This window comes from Erpetoichthys calabaricus, chromosome 1 (genome assembly GCF_900747795.2).
Source record: "Erpetoichthys calabaricus chromosome 1, fErpCal1.3, whole genome shotgun sequence".
NCBI classification, from domain to species: domain Eukaryota; kingdom Metazoa; phylum Chordata; class Cladistia; order Polypteriformes; family Polypteridae; genus Erpetoichthys; species Erpetoichthys calabaricus.
In genome coordinates this window covers 240,694,607-240,714,869 of record NC_041394.2, presented here as the reverse complement: position 1 = coordinate 240,714,869, position 20,263 = coordinate 240,694,607, and the positions used below count along the sequence as shown (strand labels likewise).

The window sequence follows — 20,263 nt, the reverse complement described above, 5'->3', positions numbered from 1 at the left end:
TACAGGGTCACAGGGGTCTGCTGGAGCCAATCCCAGCCAACACAGGGCACAAGGCAGGAAACAAACCCCGGGCTGGGCACCAGCTCACCGCAGGGCACACACACACACAAAGCACACACATGGGACAATTTAGGATCACCAATGCACCTAACCTGCATAACTTTGGACTGTGGGAGGAAACCGGAGCACCCGGAGGAAACCCATGCAGACACGGGGAGAACATGCAAACACAATGCAGGGAAGACCCGGGAAGCGAACCCAGGTCTCCTAACTCCAAGGCAGCAGCGCTACCACTGCGCCACCGTGCCGCCCATCTTGTACATTAAATCATGTAAATTAAATATCCATCCATCCATTATTCAACCCACTATATCCTAACTACAGGGCCACGGGGGTCTGCTGGAGCCAATCCTAGCCAACACAGGGCGCAAGGCAGGAAACAAACCCTGGGCAGGGCACCAGCCCACCGCAGTAAATTAAATATATATATAAATATTGTAAAGGCTAAACCCGACATAGACAGGCATAGGACACAGCTTCAAAGCACACACAATATTTATTTTCTTTTTTCTCTTGTGGGAAACGCCTTCCCCCATTTCCCACAAGCCAAACACAGTCCCCAGCACACAGCACAACACAATTCTTTTCCTCTTATTCCTTTTTTCTCCTCCACTCCTCCAGGCAAGCTTTGTCTCCCTCCTCTCGACTCTGGCTCCCGGGGTAGTGGCTCCTGGCTCCTTTCATATTGCACCCAGAAGTGCTCCAGGTCCTTGATGACCTATTTCCAGCAGTACTTCCAGGTGTGGTGGAAGAGCTGCTCTGTAGGGCTCAGCAGCAGCTACAGCACTCCCTGGCGGCAGCCACGGATCCTAGCAGATCTGCACCAAACTCCAACTCCCATGATATACAAATGTATATACAGCATCATGAATATTTAAGCTATGTTCATATAAATGCGTATTTTTAATATGAATATTTGAATCTTAATACCACAGCCCTATGTCAGATTTGTTTGTTTTATATTTAAAGATGAAATTGAAATTTAAAACAAATTAGGGATTTCCTTCATGAAACCTCTCTAGCTGCACACTTATCAACACCCAGTTTGGAAACGTCTTGACTTAAATATTAAATTAATTCAGTTCTCATTAACAGAACAGGCTTAAAATATATTTGAAATATTCTGTCACAAACAGAGCAGCCTGTGTCAGGGGCCCAAATCAAAGGAAAACTGAATGTTTTCACTTACTTTATTGTTATTTGTGAACAAGTTGTTATTGATCTGTTCAGAAAAGACAATAACTAATGGTCGAACATTCTACAGTAATTATTGGTCTGTTTCAGAGAAAGTCAAGATTTTGAAAAGTTAAAATCATAACAGATATGGGTTGTTACAGGTTGGCTTAAATGGGTGCCAGAGAAAGCTGGAGAACCTCCACCCAACATCAGGAGGCAAAAGGTTATCGACAGTGACCTCAGTTTACTATTTAATTAGAAGATGACGAGGATAAGCATTGCTGTGGTAATAAAATACAAGTAATAAAACAGGAAGCTCTTTTTGTTAGCTGGTATCCCTTTGTGTACCAGATGTGATCTTTTCAAATAAAACTGAATTTCTATCCTTGGCAGTCCTTCAAACTGGCTACTGCATGGTAATGTATGGCCTGTGTGTTTATCAACGCTTTGACCCAGGAGCATTCTTTCAGTTAAATAATGAATGAAATACTCAAGGAAACCGGTGAACATTAAGAAGTGTACTGAAGAATCCAGAAAACATATCATTACACAAAGGGGAATCTGTAATTAAATTACAAATTCATGTAGCTGGAGCAGAAGCCTTGATAACTTGAATGAGATATTAGGACAGCTTAGTTACTAGCTAACAAACATAGAATTTATGACTTTGCCATAAGCCATACTGTATAAAGCACACAAGCAAATGGAAGGAAGCAAATTTGCTATTCACTTTTAAACATATCTTGGTGAGGTCACAAAATGGTTGTACTATAATACTGTGTGTAGCACAATATCTCTCTATTATAATAAAAAATCCTGGGATGAGACATGACTTTTTTAGAGAGATACTTTCATGTCCCGTGAGACGAGACTTTGTGCCAAGAGATTTAACCGCGCCCAGGGCTGGAAATAAAAGACAAAGACGTTGTAAAGAATTCAAAAACGTTGGCGCGATACACATGCAGGGCAGGTTAGAGATAATGAAAGTACTAAAATTCGAAAGTCTCAAAAAAATGATAGTAAAGATCACATTAGTGCAAACAAATGGAAAATATTACTTGGTGAAATAATGGAACAGCGAAAAGAGATTGAATGTATTGTTTGGATTTAAACTTTAAGTCGGAGACTTGTAAATCATCTAATTTGTGTTGCCATCAGGGAAAAGTAGTTTTTCTTCCCAATGAAGAGGCGTATCCCTGAGAATTAAAAGATTTGTTGTTTGGTGGAAGTGAAATCCACATAGGCGAGTAGCAGAGATGCGAAGTGGCTGGAGCATAACGAGCAAAGCTATTTAATTTAAGGTTAGAGTACATACCTGCTAGCATGTTTTCCTTAAGCAGAGAAGGACATAGGTCGACAATTATAGAGAGACTTTGCCTCTTCTGGACATTAACCACTCCTCTGAATGTATTAATTTAACCAGAAGTGAAAGTGCATCCCTGAAGTAAGATGCTCCATTATGGGGTGAATGTCATTTTCCAGAATAGTCAGCAGCTTCCTTAGTGACCTCTTTTGTACTACTTCCTCCTGTGAGTCCAGTGTAACTCCTAACAATGAACTTGCCTTTTAGCTCATAAAGACCAGATTGGTTGATGGAAGATTTCAGGCAGATATACAGTTCAATGTGACACTGCACCATACTTGATTTATCAGCCATATCACCTTATGTAATGTACTTTTAAAGTCATTAACCTATGGCACCATGTGTTGATCCATTTTTTGAATTGCCTAATTTAGTATTAGAGTAGTAGGAGCTCAAAGTTTATTCCAAGAGCATCAGTATTATAATTTGGATGTTTTAAATTATTTTCTCATTTTATGAGCTCTGTTAGTTACATTTTATATCAAAATATATTGTGGGGGGTCATTGAACCTAATTTTGGCATCGATTTTCTGATTGAAAATCATTTTCTAATAGTTTGCAACTTTTACTAACACCATGTTTGATTCTTAGATTACACTATTTTATGCATTAGTTGCTATAGTTTTGCTACAGTATACCACAACCCTCTGAAGTATAAGGTGCTGAGGTATTACCACAAAAGGATAAAATGTCGACACCATGCTCTTCCCAATCATTTGGGTTTGCAGATAAACCTAAAGTGTTTGTTGTGTGATGGTTGTTATTATTCACTGTTAGTGCTTTAGACCCTTTTCTGGCTTTGGTTTAACTGTTAGGCTTAATGGTAGATAAGGTTACAAACTTTTGGCTGGCATTATTTGACATCTATTCTCTTGGTCACCTCTGTTATTCTAAAAATCTGATCTTTCCTTTGGTAGACTTAACAATCAGAAGCCAAAACAGAAGCCAGCACTGCATAGGTGGCCATTTCATTCCACACCTCACTCCCACCAGGTCAATTTGGAGCCAGTAATTAACTTAATAGAAAGGAAAATATGAGCACCCAGAGTAAAATCTCTGCAGACAAAGCACAGTGAGTAAACTCCTTACTGTGATTGAGCTATGTCTCCTGGAGCTTTGAGGTTGTAGCACCAATATGAGCGCCATGACTGCTCATATATGATCCTTCTTTAATTCAAATGGAAATGTATCATGCAAAGAACCTACTCTAAAACTGTATGTCTAATCAAGCTAGAACTCTCCCAGCATACAGTCATTACTAGGATTTAAAACATTTTTTATACTTGTAAAACAAATAAGGCTGTCACAACTTAAATCATAAGACACTGATGTAGTACTCTGCAGAAATGTTGATTCTATAGGAATAGAAAAAGCCACGGATTCCCAAATGTAAACCTTTTGCTCTAGTTACATTCTGCTTATCCCATTAAGGAAGTCTGTCTGTTTACCCATCATCAAGTGTGATTTAGGTAACTTACAATACTCCATACAACAATTTATTATCCATCCATCATTCCCTCCCTCTTTTAAACCACTTAATCCACTTCAGGGTTGCAGGGACCAGAGCCTAGCCCAGCAGAACCAGACACAAGGCAGGAACCAACCCTAAATAGGATGCCAGCCTCCTGCAAGGACCACTAACTCACAATCTGTTGTTAATATTTAACCGAACTATCACGTCTTTGGAACGTGAAAGGAAAACCAGAATGCCTAGAGAAACACCCTCCCAACCAACAGGATAATATACAAACCCAAAACAGTGACCAGGCTGTGACTCTAACCCAGTCTCCTGCAGTTGTGTAGCAGCACTGCTAAGGTGTGGCACCACTGTGCTTTCAACCATACGATATTTATATTATTAGTGGAAAATATTTTGTGAGATGGACAAGAGTTTCAGCCAAAGCGGTTCTTAATCTTACAACATTTCGTGTGACTTTTCAACTCTCTTCAGTTCTGAAGTCAACCTTTCTTTGTATAGGCAATGGCTTCCTCAGCTTAGCATTTTTAAATATAGTGAAAAACTATATCTAAAGCTAAATAAACTACATATAACTATTAAAAAACAGAACTGAAGTGTGCAATATGAAAACAAGTTGAGGAAATAGAAAGTTTCATGTAAAACATCGCTCTTTTCACTGATGAAGAGTGACAATCTACAAATACAAAACATCTGGAATGGAACATAAGAAATCTGACAATTGAGAGGAGAACATTCAAGCTTGTTTATTTAGCTAACGGTTAAACTGTCCCAACATCTTTTCCAAAGTCGTCTTAAAGGTTGTCAGGGTTTCTGCTTCAACTGCATGTCTCTGTAGTTTGTTCCAGAGTTCCACAACTCTTTGCATAAAGATGTGCTTCCTGCCTTCAGTTTTAAATGCACATCCCCTTAATTTCCACTGGTGTCCTTGAGTATGTGATTCACCCTGAAACTGAAAGAATTTGCTAGATTTACTTTATTAATGACTTTGAGGATTTTGAAGACCTCAATTAGGTCCCCACACATAGTACAGAATCTTCCCAGGTGAGGCCAGCATGACAAAATTGCAAGATTACAAGATTATTCTTCAGGAAAGTTTAGTATTCCTGATTCAACAGTCATAAAGATGATGGGCAAAGAGGGACTTCACTGGAGAGCAGCAACAAGGACAATACCACTAACCAAGAGACCAAACAGTGTTTGTCTCATTTGTCATGAAGCACCTAGGTGACCCCAAGCCTCTTTTAAGGTTAGATGATGATAAAAAAAAGACTAGACACTCGGAAATATGGATAAAATTGCTTTATGCTTTGTCTGTGAGGTTTACTATCAGATGTGTATGCATATACTGTAAAATATTTACTGACTAAGAAACTTACAAAATTCTAAATGGATAAATCATTTAGATATGCATTATATAGGTGCAGTGTTAATCACTGCCATCTCATAGATCAAGAGTTTCTGGAGTCACATTCTAGCTTTGCATACTTGTTTTCTACACAATTTCTGATTATTGTCGACATATCACAAATAAAGAGGTTAGACTGTGTGGTGACTACTTAGGTATGAATGAGTGTGCTCTATAATGGACTGATACCCTGCCTAGGTTGCTTCATCTATTGTTCGAATATGTTAAAGCTACAGCAGCTCTGAATTGGAATAAGTGGGTTGGGAACAACAATTTAATAAATGTATCAATTAGTAAAAAAGTGTTATATAATTTATAACATCTCAATTATTTATGTATCGTATTGAAGATAGATAGATAGATAGATAGATAGATAGATAGATAGATAGATAGATAGATAGATAGATAGATAGATAGATAGATAGATAGATAGATAGATAGATAGATAGATAGATGCTTACAATCTCCTTCCTCTGATATTTGACACCTTGAGTATTGACACATTACTAGGAACCATTTTAAAAATGGGCCTAAAAATACCATATCAGATAATTAGCAAATTATATTTATTTACATTTTTAAAAAGTATTTAATAGTCAAGATTATGTCACATGATGATTAAATATTTACTTTGATAAAATAAGGTACTGTCAAAGTAAGAACGCAACAAACATTCTCATTCAGCTTATTTACACCTAAGACATTTGTTTTTCATTTGTGACTCAGTACTGAGTTCACTGCACCCTGAGAAGAGGAGAACAAATTATGGGATGCAAATGTTTTGATCTTGCATTTAAAACATGAACCCTTATATGCTGGTATAATTTTCATTACATTAAAAGTAGCTAAGACATAAAAAAAATTAAAAACAATTCTGTCCCTTGATACCAATATGCATAAAGAAAAATATATCTTTGATGATTTTCACAATATTTAATTGCCTTAAATGTAATCATTAAATTTTTTAACATTATAATTATACAATGTTTAAAACAATCCTTATTAGAAAATACAATCAAAAGTACACAACATGAATTTCTCATACCAAAATACCCCTCAAAACAATAAAATATATTTTAAATGAAACTTACAGTACATTCAAAAAATAAATACAAAATAAAGATATTTAAATAATTTTTCTCTTGCTTTCCTGTTGTGATTGTTTACTAAGGTAGCATTAGTCCTTGCATTTGTAAGATATTTATTGGAAAAGAAATATGGCACAGGAACACCACATGATACAAAGAAATGTTTCAAGTGCTTCCTTTCATTTTCCATTATGTAAAATTAAAATTAATATTAAATTAATGTTCCAGCAAAACAGTGTTTTTTTAATTGATGATTTATGCAAATCTCATACAGGAAATAAAGAACAATGTAATTTTATGAGGTGCCAGAACCTTGTGACCAAACCTAGCTCACTAAAATGAGATACAAACAGAACTGTATACAGTGATTGTCAGCATCTCCTTCATTCACTTTGTGATCCTCTTAAATCCTGTTTGTATCCACAGAAAGCTGGAGCTCATCTCAAGAACAAAGGGCATGAGGTAGGAACACATCAGAATGAAAATGCCAGCCTGTTGTTGTGAATGTACATACATATGCTGCTTCAGTTTGAAAAAAGAGATACCGGGTGATTGTCCTTGTTTTGTGTGAAATATCACTTTATATTTAAAGTAATTGGCCAAATAAATAACCAGGCTCTGGCTAGTTCTAACAATCACCAATACTAGTAACACAATTGATATTTTAATTACAGAAGCAGCCAAACCTAACACAGTTATTGCCATGATGTATATTCTTTTGTTTTCTTTAAGCTGCGTTTAATCGCTAATTGAAAAAAGACTTGATAAGGCAGGAGATCACCTGGAACTGGATGCTACTCAAATTCAGGACCCACACATTCACACTCAACATCCCCTAACCAGCATGATTTAGACAGATGGAAAAAATCCATCAGAACAAAGAGAGAACATGCAAAGTCTTCATAGCAGAGAGTCTAGCTGGCAATGCAGTCCAAGAAATGTCAGATGGATACAGTAGCACTCACATCAATGTGCTGCCTGTTATAACCGCAAAATAATTATGCAATATGATAACTATACACACATTTTTAAAACTTAAAACCACAGCTTAAATAAATACTAGAACTTTAAAAGGTTAAAAAAGCTATTAGACACCTAGGATTATTTACAAAAAGGACATATGATAATCATTATGTATGGGTACAAGCATAAAAATTAATCATTTTGTTGTTTCTAATTAGTGTTTCTTCATTTGTTTTTAAATAAGGGTGCAATTACCAGAACAGAACTTGCATCACCAGATGGTTGCAATATTAAAACATAACTCCGAGAGCAGAAATGTCATCAGGTTTACTAACCTTCACGGATAACCTTGCATTTTTGCAAATGTAAAATACACAACGTTAGTTGTTTTTGCATTATGAAAGCTGCTGCATTTCAAACTGGGTGCTGAAGTTGTTAGGAGCCATCCCGTGTTCAAAGGTTCTTGATAGGCTGGGTTTAAGCAGTTCTGTTGAATGGCAGGGCAGGTGTTGAGAAGCATCACTACTGAATGGCATAATCTGCTCCATTTGTTGAGCTCTTCTATCATAATAAAGAGCCCAAAGCAAAGTCACCGTGAGAATCATAGCAAGGATTTGAGAGACACCTATCGAGATGCCCAGGAAACGCAGGACTTGGACTTGCTTTGTTCCTCTTATGAAGCTGAACATTTTAGGCCCACATCCCTGTGAAAGTAAGAATAAAAGATCCACTCTTTATCACATGTATAGATGAACACTCAGAATAAAATGTTTTATAGCAAAAGCTATAACATTACTATTGGGCAGTGGGATCTACCACAAAGGACATACAAACTGAGCACTAGGTGTGCACAGAAACCTTACCCAATTGTTTTTTACTGTAATTCTCTATATATTACAGACAACATGAAACAAGTTTGATTGAAAAAAATAGCTTAAACCCAACTATCAAGATTGTCTTATAAAATTGTCTTAAGATTGTCTTAAATGCATGACGATAAAAACAATGATATCCCAAGGCTTGCATATTTTCCTTTTCTTCAAACAGTCTTTACGTGGCAGGTAATCTATAAAATAAACACTTGACAATTTGTTATGAACTATTATCAACCCTCTTCTACTCTCAGATGCCAGTATTTTGTCAAACTGCTGTCCCTGTCCAGGAAATAGTGGGAGCAAATGAGATTGCCATCCAAGGCAGAGTGTTGTCAGTGGTCAGTTGGTCTAGGTCAGTAAAATTATGACTTTGCCTCTATAAATGAATTGTGGATCCCCAAGAATTTATTTTCTCAAGAAATGCTATTAACAGAAGTTTTATTTTTCACTTTTTTGTCAGCTAGCCATATCTCAATTTTAATGCTGCACAGGAATTTATATTATTGAACTTTTTTTTTATTTGCGCACACAACTTTTTTTCTCTTTTATTATAATATTTACAGTGCATCCGGAAAGTATTCACAGCACATCACTTTTTCCACATTTTGTTATGTTACAGCCTTATTCCAAAATGGATTGAATTCATTTTTTTCCTCAGAATTCTGCACACAACACCCCATAATGACAACATGAAAAAAGTTTACTTGAGAGTTTTTGCAAATTTATTAAAAATAAAAACACTGAGAAATCACATGTACACAAGTATTCACAGCCTTTGCTCAATACTTTGTCGATGCACCTTTGGCAGCAATTACAGCCTCAAGTCTTTTTGAATATGATGCCATAAGCTTGGCACACCTATCCTTGGCCAGTTTTGCCCATTCCTCTTTGCAGTACTTCTCAAGCTCCATCAGGTTGGATGGGAAGCGTCGGTGCGCAGCCATTTTAAGATCTCTCCAGAGATGTTCAATCAGATTCAACTCTGGGCTCTGGCTGGGCCACTCAAGAACATTCACAGAGTTGTCCTGAAGCCACTTCTTTGATATATTGGCTGTGTGCTTAGGGTCGTTGTCCTGCTGAAAGATGAACCGTCGCCCCAGTCTGAGGTCAAGAGCGCTTTGGAGCAGGTTTTCATCCAGGATGTCTCTGTACATTGCTACAGTCATCTTTCCCTTTATCATGACTAGTCTCCCAGTTCCTGCCACTGAAAAACATCCCCACAGCATGATGCTGCCACGACCATGCTTCACTGTAGGGATGGTGCCTGGTTTCCTCCAAACGTAACGCCTGGCATTCACACCAAAGAGTTCAATCTTTGTCTCATCAGACCAGAGAATTTTCTTTCTCATGGTCTGTTGAGTCCTTCAGGTGCCTTTTGGCAAACTCCAGGCGGGCTGCCATGTACCTTTTACTAAGGAGTGGCTTCCATCTGGCCACTCTACCATGCAGGCCTGATTGGTGGATTGCTGCAGAGATGGTTGTCCTTCTGGAAGGTTCTCCTCTCTCCACAGAGGACCTCTGGAGCTCTGACAGAATGACCATCGGGTTCTTGGTCACCTCCCTGACTAAGGCCCTTCTCCCCCGATCGCTCAGTTTAGATGGCCGGCCAGCTCTAGGAAGAGTCCTGGTGGTTTCGAACTTCTTCCACTTATGGATAATGGAGGCCACTGTGCTCATTGGGACCTTCAAAGCAGCAGAAATTTTTCTGTAACCTTCCCCAGATTTGTGCCTCGAGACAATCCTGTCTTTGAGGTCTACAGACAATTCCTTCGACTTCATGCTTGGTTTGTGCTCTGCCATGAACTGTCAACTGTGGGACCTTATATAGACAGTTCATGTCAGAGCACAAACCAAGTATGAAGTCAAAGGAATTGCCTGTAGACCTCCGAGACAGGATTGAAAGGTCCCAATGAGCACAGTGGCCTCCATCATCCGTAAGTGGAAGAAGTTCAAAACCACCAGGACTCTTCCTAGAGCTGGCTATCTAAACTGAGCGATCGGGGGAAAAGGGCCTTAGTCAGGGAGGTGACCAAGAACCCGATGGTCACTCTGTCAGAGCTCCAGAGGTCCTCTGTGGAGAGAGGAGAACCTTCCAGAAGGACAACCATCTCTGCAGCAATCCACCAATCAGGCCTGTATGGTAGAGTGGCCAGACGGAAGCCACTCCTTAGTAAAAGGCACATGGCAGCCCGCCTGGAGTTTGCCAAAAGGCACCTGAAGGACTCTCAGACCATGAGAAAGAAAATTCTCTGGTCTGATGAGACAAAGATTGAACTCTTTGGTGTGAATGCCAGGCGTCACGTTTGGAGGAAACCTGGCACCATCCCTACAGTGAAGCATGGTGGTGGCAGCATCATGCTGTGGGGATGTTTTTCAGTGGCAGGAACTGGGAGACTAGTCATGATAAAGGGAAAGATGACTGTAGCAATGTACAGAGACATGCTGGATGAAAACCTGCTCCAGAGCGCTCTTGACCTCAGACTGGGGTGACGGTTCATCTTTCAGCAGGGTAACGACCCTAAGCACACAGCCAAGATATCAAAGGAGTGGCTTCAGGACAACTCTGTTAATGTCCTTGAGTGGCCCAGCCAGAGCCCAGACTTGAATCCGATTGAACATCTCTGGAGAGATCTTAAAATGGCCGTGCACCGACGCTTCCCATCCAACCTGATGGAGCTTGAGAGGTGCTGCAAAGAGGAATGGGCGAAACTGGCCAAGGATAGGTGTGCCAAGCTTGTGGCATCATATTCAACAAGACTTGAGGCTGTAATTGCTGCCAAAGGGGCATCGACAAAGTATTGAGCAAAGGCTATGAATACTTATGTACATGTGATTTCTCAGTTTTTTTTATTTTTAATAAATTTGCAAAAACCTCAAGTAAACTTTTTTCACGTTGTCATTATGGGGTGTTGTGTGCAGAATTCTGAGGAAAAAAATGAATTTAATCCATTTTGGAATAAGGCTGTAACATAACAAAAGGTGGAAAAAGTGATGCGCTGTGAATACTTTCTGGATGGACTGTAGCTATAGCTTTTTCACTGATCCACAGTTGAGGTGGAATCCTATTTTTTTCTGTTAAATCTTATATTTGACTGCTCTTCAAGGGAGGATTATGAGTGTGATCTCCAAGTACCTGGGACACTCCCACTTGTCCTCCATTTTCAGAAATGGTAATCATCACCCTAGTCCTTCAAATACTGATACACCATCAAATGTTTTATACATAATATAGAAGAGACATGTTAAGGAAGACACCACAACACTACTGAGAGCTTTTAGCATTTCTGGCTGTATTGCAATCCTAATTTATAGCAGGAGCATTTTCTGAAAATTATGCATAATCACAAGTAAACAGTTTTCTAAAAAGAAACAAAAACACAATACAGACTAAGCAATCAAGCATGTTAATAGGCACTCCAGGTATGCCAAGGACCCTGCCTCCCATCATCATGAGGAGAAAGTATGAAATGAAGCAACTCACTAACATTCATTAACATAAATACAGCAAAGTAGTATCTGCCCATTAATTCATTTTTGAACTATACGCAGCCATATAAATACCTGGGGATCCATCTGAAAGTCCTTTTTCCATCATATTCATCTCCACATTAGCAAGTTACAGTGTACACACTGGCATAATATCAGTACTTCTTTAAGGACACATCGGATACATGCTGTACATATAGTATTTTTTTATTTTTTTGCCCAATGACTATGGGTTATATGTTGATGCTGAAGCTAGTAAATTTGTCCTTGGGGACCAATCAATCTATCTGTCTGATCACTTTGACCACTCATTTCTAACATGTGGCCTCTACAGTATATAGGGCCACATTGTTTAAAATTCATTGACAGCTCTTCAGCAGATAGTATGTTGCCTTCTTCCCAATTCCAATGGGCTTCTGTCAGCCAGTTTTCTACTTCCATCTTTCCTGCTTTGCAATTAATGGCAGCATAACAACTTCAGATTACTCTGATTTTATTAGCTCGCCATGCCTCCTGTGTTCAGCAATGAAGTCAATTAAAGATGTCTTTAACTCTAAAACTGCCTTCCCAGCTTCCCCTTGCCTGCTACTTGGAGCATAATAAAAGAATTATAGGGTGACTGAACTAAATGTATTACAGGAGAACAGTTGTGTTTTCAACCAGTTGGGATTGAATTGATGTGCAGTAATCTGAAAGAAAGGTAATAAAAGCATGCCAGAGCACTTCTTCATTAAAGTGGCAAGCTAAGGACCCATTTCCTCAGAATATTTAATCTCCCTTTCCTTTAGAATATTTACCTGCTATTTTAGTAGATTTAATATGCTAATTAAGTAGATTATGAAAATATTTTATGTAATTTGTCTGATTTGAACTTTCAGTGTTGGACTGATATCCTCTCCAGGACTCTAGAGAACTGCCTTGTGCCCCATGCTGCTGGGATTGGCTACATTGTTACAATTAAATTTTACTGACTGAAGAATGTATGTACAGGTACTGTATGTTATCTGACTGCTATAATAATACAATTTCTCTTTTTGATTACAGTGGTCAACAAGCATTTTGCTACTGGGAGTCTTTCACCTGTACTTTAACAAATTTCACTTGCTGACTCCAAATCTGAAGAGTATTTTCATCCCGCACGTCCCATTTTTTAGTTATAATGTTCCAGGTCTTAGACAACTAGGTTGACTAGACAGTAAAAGTGATGCATTTCAGCATTTAAGAAATAAGTTTGGTCTCAAGAAAAGTGAAGCCAAAATTAAGGAAGGTGTTTTTGTTGGTCCTGAAGTCCATGAACTGATGCTTGATGATGAGTTCAAAAGGAAACTGAAGCCAACTGAATAAGCAACCTCATTCGTGCAGGTTGTCCAGGATTTACTTGACAGTCACAGAGCAGAGAATTATGCTGAGCTTGTGGAGAATATGCTGAACGTATATTAGCTTATGGGAGCCAGAATGTCACTGAAGACGCATTTTTTATATTCTCATCTCGACTTTTTTCAACCAAATCTAAGCAATGTCAGCAATGAGCACGGGGAAAGATTTCATCAAGATATAAAGGTGATGGAAAACTGATATCAGGGAAAATTTACTCCGTGCATGACTACTGTTGGTTCTTGCAAGGAGACAGTGCAGTACAGGTGCAAGAGCAATTGCCTCAAAACCTTTTGAGCATGCTGACCTCACTTTTATATTGATTTAAATTGACATAAATCTGTTTTAAAGTATCTCTGGTATCATCTTCTGGTTTGTTTTCAGAATAAATACATCAAAACAATTTTGGTGGGATATAGATCAAATTCCAGATAATGTGTTGAAATTTTATATTGATATTTAAAAGTGTCAAAACAGCAATGATGTGTACTGTATCTCAAAAATCTGACGTGCTAGCTTAATTCTGATTTCATGTATGAAATCAATGTAAAAAACTTAATAAAGAGCTGGTCTGAAGTTCTCAGTAGCAAATAAAAAATATTTTATTGCAGACCAGTGTTATCTATCTATCTATCTATCTATCTATCTATCTATCTATCTATCTATCTATCTATCTATCTATCTATCTATCTATCTATCTATCTATCTATCTATCTATCTATCTATCTATCTATCTATCTATACAAATGGACACTTTAAATTGTTGCCATTACTATCTATAGGCAAGTATTGCATCTAAGAAACTTTTTTTCTGAGGAACTAGCATGTATATGCTTTTAGCTTTCAGTTTTATATTTTGCAGCTTTAGAAGGGGAGCCCTTAATGTTTCCCATAAGCCGAAAAACTTTCACTGAATCGAATGCTAATGATCTGTGTAGCATTAGATTGTTTAATTAGCCTTTACATGGCCACTGAACTGGAATTTAATCATGGCTCACATATGCTAACAACTATGTTTAAAAGTAACCAAATTATTACATCTGGCAAGCTTATTTTAAGTTTAACATTTTTTGTCTCTTCCATTTCATGTTTAATGATTGCCTTCACTTGATATTTTTAATCATCAAATCAATGCAAGCAAATATAAATAAATTTATAGTTCTATAGTTACAGCAAAAATAATAACCTTTTCTCAAAGTTTACTCAGTCAATGGTGGCAACTGTGCCAGCAAATTTATTGTTTATAGTACAGCTCTTCAGCAAGTTTACATTTAATGAAATACATATTTTTTTTATCAATTAATATTATTTTTGCACCCATCACATGTTGATTATTTGATCTTCGGTGAATTCATATTAAAGGCAAACAGGTTAATGTACTTGTTATTCTGATACCAAAAATAACTCCTTTGTATACTTTAAATCTTTAAAAGTAAAAATGTTTGTAGGAGGTAAGCCGATGGCCAGTAAATGTAATTATTATTTTAGAAAAGTCTCTGGCAAACTGGTATTCTACATTTTTTACTAGCAGCTGGGACAGCATCCAAGACAACAAATAAAAGTGGTAGCAGTTTGCTTAGCTGTCACAAGAGGCTGCTACTATTTCCAGCTGACAAGATCACAGTGGTGTTAAAGAAACATGGAACTGTAGCTTCCTTTGATTGTTTTACTGTGATAACACTGAGGTGACTAGCACCAGAAACATTGCTCAATGAAGGTTTGTCTCTATAAAATGGCAGCTTGCCAATCAAATTCAATTTTCAAATTTGTATCTATGGAAAAGATGTGTTACTGAATATAACATGAGTTAAAATAAATAAATCAACATTTAAGTGAATGGGTAGCACCCTTTTCCATTCCAAGTGAAACTGACCTTCTGTGGGACTGTTTTTCCTTTGCTTACTGTTTTTTCTTCAGGGCTTTCCTTCCTCAGTCTAAACACAAAGATGTAATGTTAACTGTTGGTCCTACATTAGCCTTTGGTAAGTGAACCGTTACTGTATGCAATTCACAGCTGATTCCTGTCTTCTAGCAGAGTAGGATTAGCTACAAGCCACAAGAATGTATATTTCCGCCTGGGCTTCCCAGTTTCTTCCACTGTCTAAAGCTGCTTGATGACTCTAGTATTCCATGTTTAAATGCAACAAAACAAACAGTTGTTTAATGCCAAAATGAATTGTGCACGTTGTCACAATCAGCCATCTATAAAATGAATCTTTTTCCAGCTGAAAATAAAAAGGCTCTTTGTAGGCACAATTACCGTATTCTTCTGGAGCAAACTGGACACCCTAATTATTCATGCGGTCTTTAACACATGTAAAGTGGAACAGATTTCAAAATTCTTACTTAACACTGAAGAATTACTGACACTTTAATGACCCTGAAAATTCAGTCACTTGTGCTGCTTCACACCTTTCATGTAAAATATCATCTATCATTAAATATCACTTTCATGTGGTTCCACTTCTCTGGAGAGAAAGTGATTTGGGTATGAATAGTTTTACCTTTACATGCTAAGGTGTATCACCTGGATGACAACTGGTTTAGCTAAAGACGATGTCAAATTAATCAGTTTCTAGTCAGAACAGATGCTTCCTATTTGCAAGTTCCAAAATACCCATGTTCCTTATTCCTCATCACTACATTATAAGCATTGTGCTTCCTTTTTAATGTGGTTGGCACTAGTCACAGGCTTGTTGGACAAGAGTCACTGGGTACATCATACTACATAACTTCTGTTTATGGGATCATGCCACAACTATGCCCAGCTCACTAAGATCATGCAAAAGAAGTCAACGACTGAAACAGTTGTGAAATATGATGTGGCCTTAAGACAATCCTGCTTTTTGAAAGCACCTCTGATTATAAAGCTACTCAGTTTAACAACTTATCTTCTCATTTGTGAAAACCACCCCAAGCATCTGATGCATCCATCCATCCATCCACCCAACAATCATTTTTAAAGTAGTCTAATTTGAGGTCAAGAAAGCCTAAATCTATTCCAGCACCATCAGGCAAACATCAACCCAAGATCTAGCACTAGTTCCAAGGGTCACAGGGCCCACTCAAACACAGTCACATTCACTCAAACTAGGCCAGCTTAATGTTGCCAGTCCACCTAACCTGCACATCTTTGGGATGTGGGAAATAAGCTGGAGTATCTGGAGAAAATTGCATATAGAAGGGAAGAGTTTCAAAATGTTTCATAGCTGGGCCAGCATTCAAACCCAGTTTGCAGGTGAGTTGTAGCAGAGCCTTAAATGCTTTACCACTATGTGGCCCCCAGCATTAATCAGAAAAGGTTTATTTTAACTAGTGTTTTTAAAAGTAAGCATCAACCCAAAGCTGTTAAAGAGTTGCAGTCAAGCAATCATTGAAATGCAAGTACACCATAATGGCTGGATTAAGATTACGCCCTCATACTAAGTAAGGCTTATAGAAAACATTCATGACTTGTCCTGCAAAATTCTCTGTCTTTAAGTATAATAATCATTTCAATTTCTTTTTCAACATTTCAATTTCTTGATATCTCAAAAAAGAGCCAGATAGTAATTATTAAAATGTTCTTTTCTTTTCAGACTGTCTACAAAAGAAAAAAAAGTGAGCAAAGTAAGTTTTTGCAGTCTAGTTTTTTTGTATTCTTTTTTCATTTTTTGTCTTATGTCATCAACAATGACTGTTGACATGTTGAAAGTAGTCTTTTATTGTTATCAGTTCATCACTCTGAATAGTAAGCATGTGTATAATCTGGGCTCAGAGGGAACATATTCTTACAAAAATGCATGAAAGAGAACTTCATTAATTTTTGGCAAATAGTTCTTCACTGTCAGGTGTGATCTGCATATTGTATAAAGGCAGTTTGAGCATTTGCATAGTTTCTCTGAATAAAAAGAAAGATGGCATATTATGACTCCCCATAGACTTTTATATTTGATTCCTTTTTATTTTCAATATAACAAAATCTAGTATTTGATAGTACATGCTTCTGAGCTCAGGGTGTTGTGAAGTTTCTCTTGTGTTTTTTTCTGTGCTTTTTGTGATTCTTCTGGAGTTTTTTTAATCTTTTTAGATTTTTGATTGGAACTTGTTTTCTTTTGCTTTTTCTACCATTTTTTGAAAAATAAATCTTTTATATATAAAGATTCTTCTTTGCCCTTCCTGTGACTAGCTGGGTTTCAATGGTTCTACCCCCTTAGTGGGCATTTGAGTATTTTCGGGACTTCGTGAGCTTGGGAACTCTTTAGTTCATAACACTTTCAGAACTTAAAAATGTTTTTCTAGAAAAATTTGGTGAATACAGTTGGTAAGCTTTGTGGGTCTGAATCACTTTTCCTTGTCAAAATTGTTCTAATATTCTAATAAATGAAATACAGATCTCTAAATATTAAATCAAAATATAAGATTCACATAGCATTCTATAAAAGGATTCGCTTGACACTTGTCATTTATGTTTTTATTTCAAAATGTTTAAGGAAGACCTTGCTTTTTTAGATTTACCTTATCAAAACCATCTGTTTCTCTGTATTTCTTAAAATGTATTCCTTTCCAAGTTTTTTTTTTGAGTTAATAAAAATAATTTGTTTTTTTATCGCAGTCATCAATAACAGTTTCATAATTCAGAGTGTTTGTAATTTTGCTTTATTTTTTTTTTTTTTTTTTACCTTAATCTTACATTTTGGCAATGTTATAATAATTTATCATTATGCACCTGGCATCCTCACGTTTTCATTTTAACATTTTTGGCATGGTTGGTGGTGCATCAGTTCTGATGCCCATGCTTTTGAATTTAAAATAAAAACCTTGTGTGCTTGTTTAATTATTTCAAAAATCTTTTGAAGCTGCTAGAATTTTGCATGTTTACTGACTGTGTGCTTTCTGTGTAATGATTTTGATCTTACTGCTGTTTGTGAATGTGCAGGTCGGCTCCACTTTCCCAGTTACTCTAAGGAGTCTCTTGAACCTGCTTTTGCCCATAACGTACCTGAGGGATGAGCCAGCAGATGAGGACACTCACACAAGGGAAGGGGTAGGTGCACAAAAGTGCAAAAAGGTGCAAAAATGCAGGGCTCTACATTCTTCAATAAATAAATAATCCAATAAAAACAGGGTGAATAATAATAATAATTCATTACATTTATATAGCGCTTTTCTTAGTACTCAAAGCGCTATCCACACAGGGAGGAACCGGGAAGCGAACCCACAATCTTCCACAGTCTCCTTACTGCAAAGCAGCAGCACTACCACTGCACCACCTGTGAGGACAAAGGTGAAGGTGATAATCCATTTAAATCTGAGGTTAAAACTACAGATAGTCCATTAAAAAAAGTGAGCCCAAATCCTTCCTTCTTACTTGGTGTACGGTGAACCTTTGTATCCTTGATCAGGTTCCCAATACCCAGCCTTCGGCAATCCCGGGGCACTACACTCAGCTGCACACGTCTCCCATCAATAGTCCCTCGGCATCTGTGGGAACACCGCATATCGGCTGCTCTCACTCTCAGGCAAACACTCAGTAGGTTCGCATTTTCCTCAGCCTGTGTCTCCTACAGCCCCGCAATTCATATCCATCCACCTACATAACTCAGTTCAGCATGGGTGCTCTCTTTCTCTTTTTATTATGTTCCTCTTCTTTTAACCTCCTGCTTTTCTCTTCTCTCTTCTCTCTCACTAGCCAGTGTATCCTTCCTCCTTTCATCTTTTCCCCTTTTTCTCATGCTGCCTTTCCCTTATATGCCTCAGTGGGCACAGCACCTCAATCACACACCACAGATAGCTGATGAAACAATTGAGAGACCACACCCTCAGGTGTAGGTGCATCTCGCACCAATTACCTCACCAACCTCCTGCAGCTGCATGAGCATGCACACCCACGGAAATCGAGCCAGCAAAATTAGTCATTTATTTATTTAAAACTGGCGCCTAATTTCCCAGCCATAGGCCCCTATTCCGTGCAATTAGTATTTTTGGTCTATGAGCTCAAATCCATACTATTAATTTTCTACTTACCCATTTCTCACTTAAAGCCTGACTGACCTTCCTTTTTTAACTTGGCAGAACAGGCAGAAGAGGGTGCCACCAATTGTACAATACCGAACTCTGAAGAAAGTAGCCATGCTTGATAGAACACTGAAAACCATCCTGAAGCCTCCAATTTTTCCTATTTCACCATAAAACTTTGCATCCTGCTACTACATGAACTATAACTCAAAATTTAAACAAATATCAAACCCTTTAAATATTGTATGGGATCTGTAATATAACTAGTAAATTAAATTAATATTATTAGTTATTTCAACTTCAGTCAATTTATCAACAGCCTTATTTCTCAGAAGCAGCAGAATGCTGTAATTCTTTGACCATAATTGGAAATGTAATTCTTTATGTATCAGAATTTAAATGGCAAACATTGGGTATTGGTGGGTACAAAAGCTGATCAGATGGCCAGGAAGATACAGCTTTTTGGGGCCACACAATGTATAAACTAGGCCAAGAGTGTGGTGAGCTGTCCTTTTTGGAAGATTCAGGGAAAAATGAGAAACGAGGGGAAAGTACAAACATTCCATACTAACTAAAAAATAATATATTAATTATACTATACCAGATATTTCCACTATTAATTAAAATAATATTCATCCATCCATTTTCCAACCCGCTGAATCCGAACACAGGGTCACGGGGGTCTGCTGGAGCCAATTCCAGCCAACACAGGGCACAAGGCAGGAACCAATCCTGGGCAGGGTGCCAACCCACCGCATGACACACACAAACACACCCACACACACACACACACACTAGGGCCAATTTAGAATCGCCAATCCACCTAACCTGCATGTCTTTGGACTGTGGGAGGAAACCGGAGCGCCCGGAGGAAACCCACGCAGACACGGGGAGAACATGCAAACTCCACGCAGGGAGGACCCGGGAAGCGAACCCAGGTCCCCAGGTCTCACAACTGCGAGGCAGCAGCGCTACCCACTGCGCCACCGTGCCGCC

At 37.9% G+C, this 20,263-nt stretch overlaps 1 protein-coding gene across 1 annotated transcript in view; it reads right to left on the bottom strand.

The window, feature by feature from the left end:
- Positions 1–6,033: 6,033 nt before the first annotated feature.
- tspan12 (tetraspanin 12) overlaps positions 6,034–20,263 on the bottom strand; it is a 92,239-nt gene continuing 78,009 nt past the window's right edge. Inside the window, exon 7 of the mRNA XM_028813146.2 lies at positions 6,034–8,239. Within this exon, the coding sequence (XP_028668979.1) occupies positions 7,931–8,239 (309 nt within the window). The 3' untranslated portion in view covers positions 6,034–7,930. The remainder of the gene's footprint in view (positions 8,240–20,263) is intronic.